This window comes from Panthera tigris, chromosome B3 (genome assembly GCF_018350195.1).
Source record: "Panthera tigris isolate Pti1 chromosome B3, P.tigris_Pti1_mat1.1, whole genome shotgun sequence".
In the NCBI taxonomy this organism is placed as follows: Eukaryota; Metazoa; Chordata; class Mammalia; order Carnivora; family Felidae; genus Panthera; species Panthera tigris.
Genome location: NC_056665.1, coordinates 36,126,220 through 36,138,649, shown reverse-complemented (window position 1 = coordinate 36,138,649; position 12,430 = coordinate 36,126,220). Strand labels below are relative to the sequence as shown.

The window sequence follows — 12,430 nt, the reverse complement described above, 5'->3', positions numbered from 1 at the left end:
TCAAGGGGACCTTTCACCCCGGTACGCCCAACCTGCATTGAGCAATATTTATTTTTTTAAGACATCGTATGTGTCCTTTTTCACGTTCCTGTCCGTTAAATCACTAATGTCCTTGGGAGCCTCTGTCCTAGATGGTGATAGGTAATTTGTTGACTTTTTATACATCTTTTGTGTTCAGCCAAAAGAAATTTAGCTTCATTTTCTTTTTTTTTTAATATAATGTTTATTGATTTTGAGAGAGAGAGAGAGAAAGAGAGAGAAGGAGGGGGGCAGAGAGAGAGAATCCCAAGCAGGCTCCACGCTGTCAGCACAGAGCCCAACACGGGGCTCGATCCCATGACCATGAGATCATGACCTGAGCCAAAATCAAGAGTCGGATGCTTAACCAACTGAGCCACCCAGGCGCTCCGGCTTCATTGTCTATGACTATTGTGGTGCATTTACAAAAAGCATCCTTCGACTGGACTCACCACTGGACACTTCTGTTTTTAAAAACGCGACCCCAGTGTCCTAAATTACATTCACCTGTAATTGTAATCGCTTAATGCCAACAACGGTTGGCTGTCACTTCAATGTATTTGTGGTTCTCGTAATTGCATGTGACTTGTGTATAAGCGGTTTTATGGTATTTTAATTGAGATCCTAAGTGCTGTCTCTTGCCAGGGCTCAGCACGGCCCGTCCTGCACGAGCCAGTGGCTTAGCGTCCAGCTCAGTCCTGCAGGCGCTCACTAAATGGCAGGTTATAACTGATGCATCAGCTAGCGGCCTTCCCTTTTCCTTCTCCATAATCTCCGTGCCTTCCGCCCACAAACACCTCACTGAACTCCTCACTGGTCTCTCTCTCCCGCTCTGGCTTTTAATGCCCATGTGTTCAGGCGCACCTTGTCCCCCTTTTGCAATGAATTGGATTCTGGGCAGGGAGGTGACCGTCGGATGCGGAGGCGGGGGACGGGCTGTGACCAGAGGCAGCGTCACCAGCGGCATGCCCCGGGACCTTGCGAGAAGTGCACGTTCTCCCCCAGTCCCACCGAATTCGCCGTAAGAACCCCAGGCGATCTGCCGACACCTGCACAAGAGCGTTTGAGGGGCGCTGACTTAGGGACACTGTCACCCGGTGTCCCTGCCAGTCTTGGCCAGCTCGGGCTGCCGTGGCAAAGTGCCACAGACTGGCTGGACAAACAGAAGTTCACAGTTCTGGAGGCTGGAAGTCCAAGGTCAAGGTGCTGGCGGGGCTGGTTCTCTTGGGGCCTCTCTCCTTGGCTTGCAGGTGCCCCTTCACGTGGTGGTTCCTCTGCACACGCCCCTACCGTCTCCTCTTCTTCTGAGGGACGCCAGTCAGATTGGACCAGGACCACCCTAATAGCCTCATTTGAATCATTCCTGTCTCCAGCGGCGACTGGGTGGCTCAGTCGGTTGAGTGTCCGACTCTTGGTTTTGGCTCAGGCCATGATCTCACGGTCTCGTGGGTTCGAGCCCCGCGTCGGGCTCCATGCTGACAGCTCGGAGCCTGGAGCCTGCTGCGGATTCTGTGTCTCCCTCTCTCTCTGCCCCTCCCCTGCTCACGCTCAGTCTCTCTCTCAAAATAAAAAAATCCTGTCTCCAAATACGGTCACATCTGAGTTACTGGGGGGTTAGGGCCTCCACATGTGAGTTTTGTGGGGGACACGATACAGCCTATAACCCTGAAGAAGAAGAAACAGGCTCAGAGAAGCACCTGACAGTCCAAATCCCAACACAGGCCTAAAGATGAGCGCTTCGTCTCCTACAAGAGTCCTTCTGCGCAGCAGCAATGAAGGTGTAAGAGGCCAAGGAAGGGAAGTCTGAGGTCTGCATGCAGCTTTCAGATCTGCTCCCCCTACTCCTGGGAGCTTGGGAAAATGTCTTAAGCTCCCCGGGCCTTAGTTTCCTTTTCTGTGAAATGGGGACAATGAAAGGCTCTCCCTCCCAAGGTCATGAGGACTCCCTGAGATTTGGACGGGAAATGTAGGTTGCCACACCGACAGCGCCTGGCCCTCTTGGCCGGCTGTCAGAATCCACCCTTATTTACCGCTAGCCGGAATGTTGGATTATTTTCCCCAGGTGATTTGCAGTTTAATAGCTAGAAAAACCAAGGGTTTAAAATCGTCACAGTGGAATTTCGGGCTCAACTGGCAGGTGCACAGGGTCTTTCCGGGAAGCCAAGCCTTGGCAGGCACTAAGAGGAAAACCCGCTGATTTGTCCTTCCACCCCGGGTACCTGGGGGCTCTCACTTCTAAATAATAGGTTGCACACACAATTTGATTTCATTTCACATGAAATTGCCTAGCCCACAACTAGGGATGCAGGGTGGATTCCTACAAATCAATCCTGCCGTGCAAATTAGCCAGCACCTGCTAACCTAGGGCTGTTTGGAAATGAGACCCAGCTCTGGAGCACTAAGGCAATGATTGCAATTTGCCTTGTGGGGTTAGACTGGGTGTGAATACAAAATTGTTTTCAAATGTCCCATTGGTTGTTTAGATTTATGTCGCGTGTCTTCTTTTAAGATCTACTCTGTGCAGAGCACTTTGCTGAGGCCAGGGCGGGAAGATGGAGAGAATGCCGCTCCTTTCCCGTGTTCAGAGGGCCTCGGGGCAAGAGTGCGTCTAGCATTTTGGCCTAATAAACTGAGGTTCAAGTTGAGGAGGGTAGGGGCAGGTCAGAACATCACTGTTCTAGGGCTGAGGGACTCCCTCTCTTTTATCCAGTCTTTATTCTTTTTTTTTGGAGGGGCTGCTTTAAATCCTGCCCCTATAGGGGCGCCTGGGTGGCTCAGTGGATTAAGCATCTGACTTCAGTTCAGGTCATGGTCCCACAGTTCGTGAGTTCAAGCCCCGTGTGGGGCTCTGTGCTGACAGCTCGGAGCCTGGAGCCCGCTTCGGATTCTGTGTCTCCCTCTCTCTCTGCCCCTCCCCCGCTCACGCTCTGTCTCGGTCTCTCTCTCAAGAATAAGCATTTAAAACAATTAAAAAAAAAAATAAATCCTGCCCCTAGAGCATGGTTAGTGGGCCTCCCATCCCTATCTGGGGTCAGGATAGCAGGTCAGAGGAGATTCTTTAAATATAGGACCAATCCTGGCGTTGGTGGTAAAGTAACCCCGCCAGGTCTGGGGCAAGATTCCTAAGTGTGGTCCGGTTGTCCAGAGTGTGAATTTCCCAGCCCGTCTGTTCCCCTCTGGCTTTGGACTATGTCAGCGTCTTCTGATCCAAAGAGAGAACAGTAGTCACGTCCCGAATCACCCAGGGCAAGATGTAGGTGGTCTCCCCCTCCCCTCCTGTCCGTCCACTGCCCACCTGTGGGCCCTGTGTCCAGACTGTCCTCCAACCCCGCCCTGTGTGCCACCACCCCGCCCCCCACATGCCCAGCACTCTGCGAGCCCCTCGTCATGAGATCTCCTCCTGCACAGATCTGCTAAACTCATTCATGTGAAGGAGTGAATCATCAATAACAATGGCTCCTTTCTGGAATTTTTACATTTTCATAAGAGGCCAATGCCTTCAAAAAAAAAAAAAAACTTGAAAAAATTTTTTTTTATGTTTTATGTTATATTTGAGAGGACGAGGCAGAGCAGGAGCAGGGGAGGGGCAGAGAGAGAGGGAGACAACAGAATCCGAAGCAGGCTCCAGGATCCGAGCTGTCTGCACGGAGCCCGACACGGGGCTCGAACTCACGAACTGTGAGATCATGAATCTGAGCCAAAGTCAGACACTTAACCGACTGAGCCACCCAGGCGCCCTCTAAAAAAATTTTTTTTTAAGGGAAGACTGTAATGTGAGACGGACAATAGACCCCCAGTTTCCGCTGCAGGGCTGTCGTATGCCCATCGGGCACGGCCACCCTCCTCTCACGGGTACAGAGCTGAAGTCCATGGGCCCACCTGCCTCCTTGTCAGCAGCCCTGGGCGGGGGGGGGGGGGGGGGGGGGGGGTGGTGCGTAGCTGCGAGCCAGGATTTCTGCTGCCCGGGACTGATGCCTGTCCACTGCAAACCGGGGACGTCAGCAGAATTGAACGGTGAATCAGAAACCGGAACAAATCGCTTTAATCAGCTAAAACCCAAACCTAATTCAAATAGTATTTTTCCACTGGACCATGAACCAACTTCATGGGTCCCCCTCCCCCTGGTTGACCAGTTTAACCCAGAACTGAACTAGGAAGGGAATGTACTCCCTGTTTTATAGGTGAGGATGCTGAAGCCCTGAGAGGCGTGGCTGGCTCAAGGTCATGGGGCCCAGGTTTGACTCTTTATCCTAATAACCCCTGACTTTCTCCACTTGACTCAGAACCTCGAGATATAGTACATGTTACCTATTTTGTACTTAAAAAAAATTTTTTTTTTTAGTGTTCATTTTTGAGGGGGAGTGAGTGAGCGAGCGTGAGCGGGGGAGGGGCAGAGAGAGAGGGAGACACAGAATCCGAAGCAGGCTCCAGGCTCCAGCTGTCAGCACAGAGCCCGACGCAGGGCTCGAACTCATGAACCGCGAGATCATGACCTGAGCTGAAGTCGGACGCTTAACCGACGGAGCCACCCGGGCGCCCCGTACAGTTACCCTTTTTAATGGCTCTAATGGAGCTCTCCGGGCGGGTTGACCCCCATATGTGAGCTGACCAGCCCAACTCTCTCCCCTGGGGGGTGGTGACCAAGAGACTTGCCAGGTGCGGCACAATGGGGGAGGGGGGGGCCTTGCGCAGGCCCAGCTGTGGCAGCCTCCCCTCTGCCCGCGTCCCAGGCTAATGCCATCACCGTCTTCATCATCAAAAGGCCTTTATGAAGCGCCTTGGTGAATATATCCTGGCACTGAGCGGGGATCTTCTGCAGAGATCTTCTCACCAGCCCCTGACATCCAGGGCATGTCGGCTCAGGCAGACAGCATATACGTCCTCCGACCGGGAAGGTACCCAAAGACCGGGCTGTAGGCCCCAGGCAGAGGGTGCAAAACCAGCCAATATTCATGACAAGAGTAAGTGCGCCTGGGAATGCAGAGACGGGCTGGGCTCCCAAGGGGAGTCCGGCTCTTAACGTCTCTCCTCCAGCCGCTGCGGGCTTCTGGAAATCTGGAAGGATTTTAGAACTTACGGGAAGGAGGAGAGGAGCGGGGAGAGGGAAGCAGCTTGACAGCTCAAGGACTTGGGGTCGAGTGGTCCAGGCTTCAGGGTTCAAGCGCGCAGCCCGAGAGGACACTAGGTGCTACCAAAGCTGCCCCTCCTGAGACTTTCTCGCCGCCCTCTCACCTCACCTCGGTGCCCCTCTCTCTCCGCCCCCTGCAGGTGTTCCATGAGCAGGGCATCCTCTTTGGCTACCGGCATCCACAGAGTTCCGCCACGGCCTGCGTCCTCAGCCTTTTCCAAATGACCAATGAGACCCTCAACATCTGGACTCACTTGCTGCCCTTCTGGTACCTTCCAGCCCCCTTGACCGGCCGTCTCATTCGGGAGCCCCGGGGACTGGGGCTTCGTTAAAGCCCAGGGTGGGTTGGGAAGGCTGAGATTCCATGCTGGGATGTTGGGGGGACGCCCCCATGGCACATGGGCGTGGAGCTGGGAGTTGCTGGGGCCTACAGCTGGGCGAGCTTTAGTACACGGACTCTGGTAGGATTCAGGGGGCTCCTGGTGGCTCCCCAGTCTTCCCCTGCTCCAGTGCCTGGTTAAAATGTCACGAGCTCCAGGGGCGCCTGGGTGGCTCAGTCGGTTGAGCGGCCGACTTCGGCTCAGGTCATGATCTCGTGGTTCGTGGGTTCGAGCCCCACCGTCGGGCTATGTGCTAACAGCTCGGAGGCTGGAGCCTGCTTCAGATTCTGTGTCTCCCTCTCTCTCTGCCCCTCCCTCACTCACCCTCTATCCCTCTCTCAAAAAATAAATAAACATTTAAAACATTAGGGGCGCCTGGGTGGCTCAGTCGGTTAAGCATCCGACTTCAGCTCAGGTCATGATCTCGCAGTCCGTGAGTTCGAGCCCCGCGTCAGGCTCTGTGCTGACAGCTCGGAGCCTGGAGCCTGCTTCGGATTCTGTGTCTCCCTCTCTCTCTGCCCCTCCCTTGCTCACCCTCTCTCTCTCAAAAAATAAACACTTAAAACATTAAAAAAAAATACTTTAAATGCTAATAAATTAGAATTTGCAGATGGGGATGGTGGTGGTCTCTTCCCCCGCCCCTTGTTCTCCCTGGAGGTGCCGGGTCACCTGCTTCTTGTGGGTCCTCTCAGAGCCCTCCCCCCCCCCCCCGGTGATGTGAGCCCCCCCAGCCCCCAGGCTTTCCCTGCTGCTGCTCGGCCCTGGCTTTCTTCCCTCCAATCCCCATCTGGCCACAAACCTCTCTGGCTGCTTGGAGGGACCACGGGTGATTTCGGCTGTTTTAAAGTTTGTGCCGCCAGGGGCGCTGGCCTGACCATCCTTGTTTGTGCGTCTTAAGCTCCGGTGCTCAGATCCCTGTGGGGCGACTTCTTGGCGGTCCTAAAGCTGAGCCACTCTGGCTGAGGCCCCCCCGCTGCGTACGACATCTTGCCACTGCCAGGCCCCCCGAGAGGCGGTCACCACTGAGTGATGCGGAGCGGGGAGGGTTTGAGAGACGCCCTGGGCAAGTGGGGCCGGGGAGTCATCTTGAGGTGATAAGACAGGTTTTGAGACCAGCACATGGCTGAAGGCCTGTGTTTGCTGGGACAGGAGGAGAAAGATGGCCAGTATAGCCAGAAGATGCTTTGTTGTCTCCCTCTGTGGGAGAGCCAGTAGGCAGAGGGGCGGGCTTTCTAGAAGGAGTGGTTTGTGGCGGAGGGCAACTCTGCAGGCAGGGCCCCCCTTGCCCGGGTCGCGGGTGAGGCAGACGGGAGGCAGAGCTGTGCCGTGTCTCTGTGTACAGGTGGGGCCCAGAGACCCAGGCTCAGCTGAGCCTCAGCATGGGACCAGGCCACTCAGAATGGGGGCTGCAGTGGCAGTGAGGAAATAGCATGGAGAGGAGGGAGAAAAAAGTCCTGGCAGCTTCTAGACTTTCAAGCACCCCCCACCCTCACCCCCGCCACCCCGGGAGGATGCTTCTCTTTGAAGAGCCTTCCTGCAAAGGGACATAGACAAACCACAGGGATGGTGACAAGGCCGACCACTCCTATGGGGAGTGGCTGAGTGTCATGAGGTTATTTAATGTGACGTTCAAAGAGGTGGGGGAGGGTTACGAAGACTGCCTCGGGTATGGGATAGGCTGTTCTCCCGCGGTCCCGTTGAGGGGGAACCAGGGCTGACCCAATGGAGAGATTCAGGGGAGACAGGTGTCAGCTCAGTGAAGGACTCGGGCAAGATGCTGTAAGAGAGATTCTGTGCTTACAAGGCCGGGCGAAGACCGGACTAGACGAACCTAAATGCTCTCCTCTTGCCCCTCCTGCCCACTTCCAACCCCAAAAGGATCCCACTCACCCTCCGTCCCGCCTGGTGTTTCACCGAGGTGAGAACACACGGGGTTCAGTTGTCCCAGGGCAACGGAGAGTCCGGGGAGGGGTGGGGGGTACGAGGGGAGCCCCCCCCCCCCCGCCGCAGAGGTCAAGTGGGCCGCGCTGTGTTCCAGGTTCTTCACGTGGAGGTTTGTGACCGCCTTGTACATGACAGACATCTGGAATGACAGCTACTCCTGGCCTCTGTTTGTGTACATGGGCACCAGCTGCGTGTACCCGCTTGCGTCCAGCTGTGCGCATACCTTCAACTCCATGTCCAAGAACGCCCGGCACATCTGCTACTTCCTGGACTACGGTGCCGTCAACCTCTTCAGCCTGGGTACGTGGGGGCCCGCGCTCTCCTCCTCTGCCCGGGGCCGAGCTCCTCGCCCCTTCCTCTGGGAGCTGGGGCCACCGGAAGGCGTTGCCGGGCTTGCGGAAGAGTCACGGGGACGCCGGGGCCCCATCCGGGTTCCCGGTGAGTGTCCGGTAAGCAGCCGGGCCAAGGGTGTGCTGGCAAATGCTAACGACCGATCGTCTGGGGACAAGGGCCCTGCTCTGTGGTGTTGGCCGACTCGTGCGGCGTAAACGACTCCCATCGCGGCTAACTTGGAGCCAGACGTCCCTGAACGCGGGCGGGGAGAGACACACGGTCGTGTACCATCAGGCAGTAAGTTTGTCTGTGCAGAGACTCTAGGTAGACGCACTAACTGGAAGTCGTTACTTCTGCGAACGTGCTTGTTTAATTGCACGCTTGTGGAGCTGGCCGTGTTTTAACAGTCGGCCTGCAAGATCTGGGCAAGCTAAGCAATCTGCTGTCCTAGGCCAGGGCGCCGCCTCCTCCCGGCTGCCGGGTCCCCGCGGCCTCATGGGCCGCTCTTCCGAGAGCTCTCCCAGCCTCTGATGCAGGGGGGGGGGAGCCCCGCCGTGTGCCCCAAACCACTCCCCTTTCTCTGGCCCCCATCCCATCACTCCCCCGTTCTCCTTCGGCCTCTCCATGTTCCCACCCTCCTTTGCTGGCTCCCCTCCTCTGCTCTGCCGTCAGCGGGCAAGCTCCCCATCAGTCCTTGGGCCTCTGCTGCTGCGGGGTCCCGCTTTAGGGTGATCTCCCTCGTGCCCACGCCATCCCCCAACACCTCTGGACCGGGCACTCCCAAAGCCATCTCTGGTTTACCGCCCACCTGAGGTCCACACCGTGTCCGGCCCTCATCCCCCCCCCCACCCCGCAACACCCCCTGGGCACACCTGCTCCCCTCCTGCAGTGACTCACCTGGCTGGTGGTCGCACCCCCACCCGGTCTTCCAAGTCCGAATCCGTACACAGCCCTCGAGTCCCCTCCCTCTCAGGCCCCTGCCCGTGCAACTCCACTATCCTGTCCACGCCGTTCAGTGAGTCTCTACCCCACGTTCTTCAAATCGCTCCCCGGCGTGGGCTTCACTCACACCCCCCTGCCTGCCTCTCCCCCTGCACCATGACAACAGCCTCCCCTCCACTTCCTGCTTCTCCCCGACTCCAGCCAGCTTCCTTCCTGGGAGCCTTCTCTAACACCTCCCAATATGGCACCCCCGCCCACTTAAGACCTTTCAGGATTCCCAGTGACCCCGGAGGAAGTTCACACTCCTTAGTCTAGAGGCTTCCGGAGCCCTTGATCACCCGCCCCAGACCCATGATAAGAGCAGGCATTTTGGAGAAACCACGACACAGCAGGCTGTGTGCTGAGCCCCTGACACACATCACGAGGGGGGGCAGCACAAGGTGGAGTTTGTGGCCCAGCCGCCCCCGCCTCTTAATCATTATATGCTCGCGGGCACGTTTCTGAACCTCACTAAGCCTCAGTCCTCTGGGCCACAAAATGGGCATCCTATCTCCCTCATAGGGTGGGATGAAGGTGAGACGAGTTTAGCCAAGGGGAGCACCCCCCACAGTGCCTGGCACTGAGCAAGCATCGGAAGGTAGCCATTACCACGATTCTGTCCTTAACCCTGACGTCGGTCCCCGGGGATGGGGGCCATCGCTGTACCCACCCTGTAGGTAAGAATAATGAGGCACCGTGAAGTGAGTTACTCAGGTCGCACAGCTTGCCAATGGCAGAGCCAGGGTTAGAACCCAAGCCCCAGGGGTCAGCCGCCCCCCCCCCCCCCGAACTGCCTCCCTTCCCGTCACTGGCTTTCTGTCTTTGTAAGAGTTCCTGGGTGTCTGGTGCCCCCACACAGGACCTTACCAGAGAACTTCCTCTTTCCCTCCCTGCAGGGCCTTCAAGGCTCGGCCCCGGCAGCCTCAGTGGCCCCTACCCACAGCCCCCTCCAAGCCCCCGGACCGGGAGCCCCTCCATGTGGCTCTGGGCCCCAGCCTGGTCAGTGATGTCTTCATTGCTGCTCCTTGCTCAGAATGGCTCCCTGAGGATGGGACATTGTTCCTTTGCATTTGGCTTTCCAGCCTGTGGCCCAGTGCCTGATGGGGAGCGGTTCAGGGAACACAGAAGGGAGGTCTAGTCCATGGAGAGAGCCTACGGATTCCACCTCAGCCTCCCTGCCCCTTTGTCTGCAGCCGCCTCTCCTGCCCGTGTGGAAACCCTCAGTACCCACCCCCCCCGGATGGCATTTGCTCCCACTTCCTCCCTGGTTTCCAGCTGTTCCTCTCTCTAGGTCATCCTGTGCAATTTCACTAGGTTTTGGCCATCTCAATCCCTCGCTTGGAAACCTTCCTATTGCCTCAAAGAGGATGTTTCCTTTCCTTAGCCTGGAATCCAAAGCTGCCTCTACTCCTGCTCCCTGGAAAGCCCCCTAAAGGGGTCTGAGCACCATTTACAATGCGTGTATGCGTGGAGGGGTGCGGTTCCCCATGGCACCAAGCAATTCTCAGATACCAGCTGGGCGCCCTATAGTTCAACTCATTTCTGATACTGTTCCCACAGGTTAAGGGCTCAGTCCCATAAGACTGACCACCCCTTCCCCCCACCCCCTTCAGACACCTGTCTCAAGCCCAGGTTGTTACCTGTGCCTTTGACAGACTGGCTATAGACCCAAGGCTTCAGTGACCCCGGCTCACAGAACTCAGAGAAACACTTTACGCACTGGATTACTGGTCTGTTATAAAAGACTGTAACTCAGGGACGGCCGGATAGAAGAGACGCCCAGGGTAGGGCCTGGGGAGGGGCCTGGAGCTTCTACGCCCACCGAGCACACCCCTCTCCCTGAATCTCCACGTGTTCACCCACCCGGAAGCTCGCCGAACCTCTCCCTTTGGTTTTTTATGGAGACTTCATTAGTTACCGTTGATTTCACCTCCAGCCCCTCTCCCCTCCCGGGCGTCGGGGGTGCGGGACTGAGGCTTCCAACCCTCTGGTGACAGGGTTGGTCTCCAGAAATCCAGGCCCCATCCCGAAGGGGCTTTCCAAAGTCATCTCATTAACAGAACGAGAGACACCTTTGTGGCGGTCCTCGCTTAGGACATTCCAGGGGTTTTAGGAGCTCTGTGCCAGGAACAGTGGAGGAGACCAAACGTGTATTTCTTATTGGAAGTCATTTCGTTTCCCCCCCGCGGTTGGGGGCAGGGTCTGAGGTTCCCCTGCTCTTGTCCCACCCACGGAGCTTGTGTGCACCTTGGCCCCCCGCCAAGCAAGTGCATCCTGGTCCAGATGGAGCCCCCGGGTGTATCAGGCCGAGGAAGAGTTTGTGCCCCGGGAGTCAGTTCCCAGCTGAAATCCCATCTCGGCTCTTTTCCCCGAGTGGGAACACCCCTTGGCTTTATCAGACTCCCATCTGTTAAATGGGGTCAGAGGCAGAGGTGAACCTGTGTGGCCCAGGCCTGCTTCAGCCTTGAGCCGGGATTTCACCGTTCTCTAGATCTTTGGAGTAACAGGTGAGCTTAGCGCTGACCCCTGAGGCCCTGGGCTGACAGGTCCGTGACTGTCTTCTCCCCTCCCAGAGGAGACCTGGTAAGGGTGGCTGGAGAGGGCTTCTGGGCCAGGCCCATGGACACACCTGGCCCCTTTGAAAAGGACAGCGATCTCCCCTGTTCTTTCAAGTAAAAGCTGCAGCAGACAGGTCTCTCAAGGGCCCCTGGTAACCCCTCTGTCACAGACTCCCAGACCTAAGGCAACGGAACACCAAGTCTAGCCTCTCATACCCGCCCGTGAGCTGGCCAGTCCCCCGGCGCACTGGCGCGATATGCCTCGCCTCGGCAAGGGCCCTCCCTCCCTGCCACATCCACCTTCCCACGGGGGCACCCTGCGTCATCGGCAGGTGAGATGTGCACACTCAGAGCAAATCTGAGCACGTGGAGGGGTCCTCGTGGGCCACGGCATGTGGTTAACAGTGGGGGCTTTCACTGAGCTGCCTCAGGCTGAAGCTTGGCTTTGCCGCTTTCTAGCTGGGTGCCCCCCAGGTGGGTTGCTAGACCTCTCTGTGCCTCCGTCTCATCATCTGTACATGAGGATGAGTGCAGGATTTATGTCACAGGGTGATTGTAAACGTTCTGCGAGTCAACGTGTGTAAAGCCCCGGGGGGGCCATGCTGGGCTCATAGTAAGTTCTCAGGGTAGGATTGGGGTAGGCAGGGAGGAGAGGGAGGACGTTCTGGGAGGGGCGGTGGCGCAGGCAAGGTATGGCGGCAGGACGCTCATGGTCCCTGGGGATAATGAGGGCTCAGCCAGATGCTGGGGTTGGTCTTCCCGAGGAGTCCAGACTGTGCTGCATCCTGGCTTCCCGCCCAAAGCTGGTTTTTCTTCCCCAGGCTCAGCCATCGCTTACTCTGCCTATTCGATCCCCAACGTGATGGTGAACACCACCTTCCATGACTACTACGTGCCCCTGGCCGTGCTGAACACCATCATCAGCACCGGCCTCTCCTGCTACTCCAGGTACCCGGCCGCTGCACCTCAGAGGGCGGGGGAGGCTCAGTGGAAGGGCTCTCGGAAGCCTGGGGGCTCAGGTCCACACGGACGTCCCGCGGCTGGCAGGACCCGCTTCATGGGCACGAAGCCTGGGTGTTCAAGGGGAC

General features: G+C 57.1%; 1 protein-coding gene across 7 annotated transcripts in view; it reads left to right on the top strand.

Annotated features, from left to right (window-relative positions):
- Window positions 1–12,430, top strand: part of PAQR5 (progestin and adipoQ receptor family member 5) — a 72,249-nt gene that overhangs the window by 46,678 nt on the left and 13,141 nt on the right. For 6 of the 7 annotated variants that reach the window (XM_042988512.1, XM_042988510.1, XM_042988511.1 and 3 more), the window contains 3 exons: window positions 5,287–5,414; window positions 7,565–7,770; window positions 12,164–12,290. In XM_042988512.1, the coding sequence (XP_042844446.1) occupies window positions 5,287–5,414; window positions 7,565–7,770; window positions 12,164–12,290 (461 nt within the window). Of the gene's footprint in view, window positions 1–4,776; window positions 4,980–5,286; window positions 5,415–7,564; window positions 7,771–12,163; window positions 12,291–12,430 lie in introns of those variants that run through there. The other variant, XM_007084555.3, reaches the window with a different exon arrangement.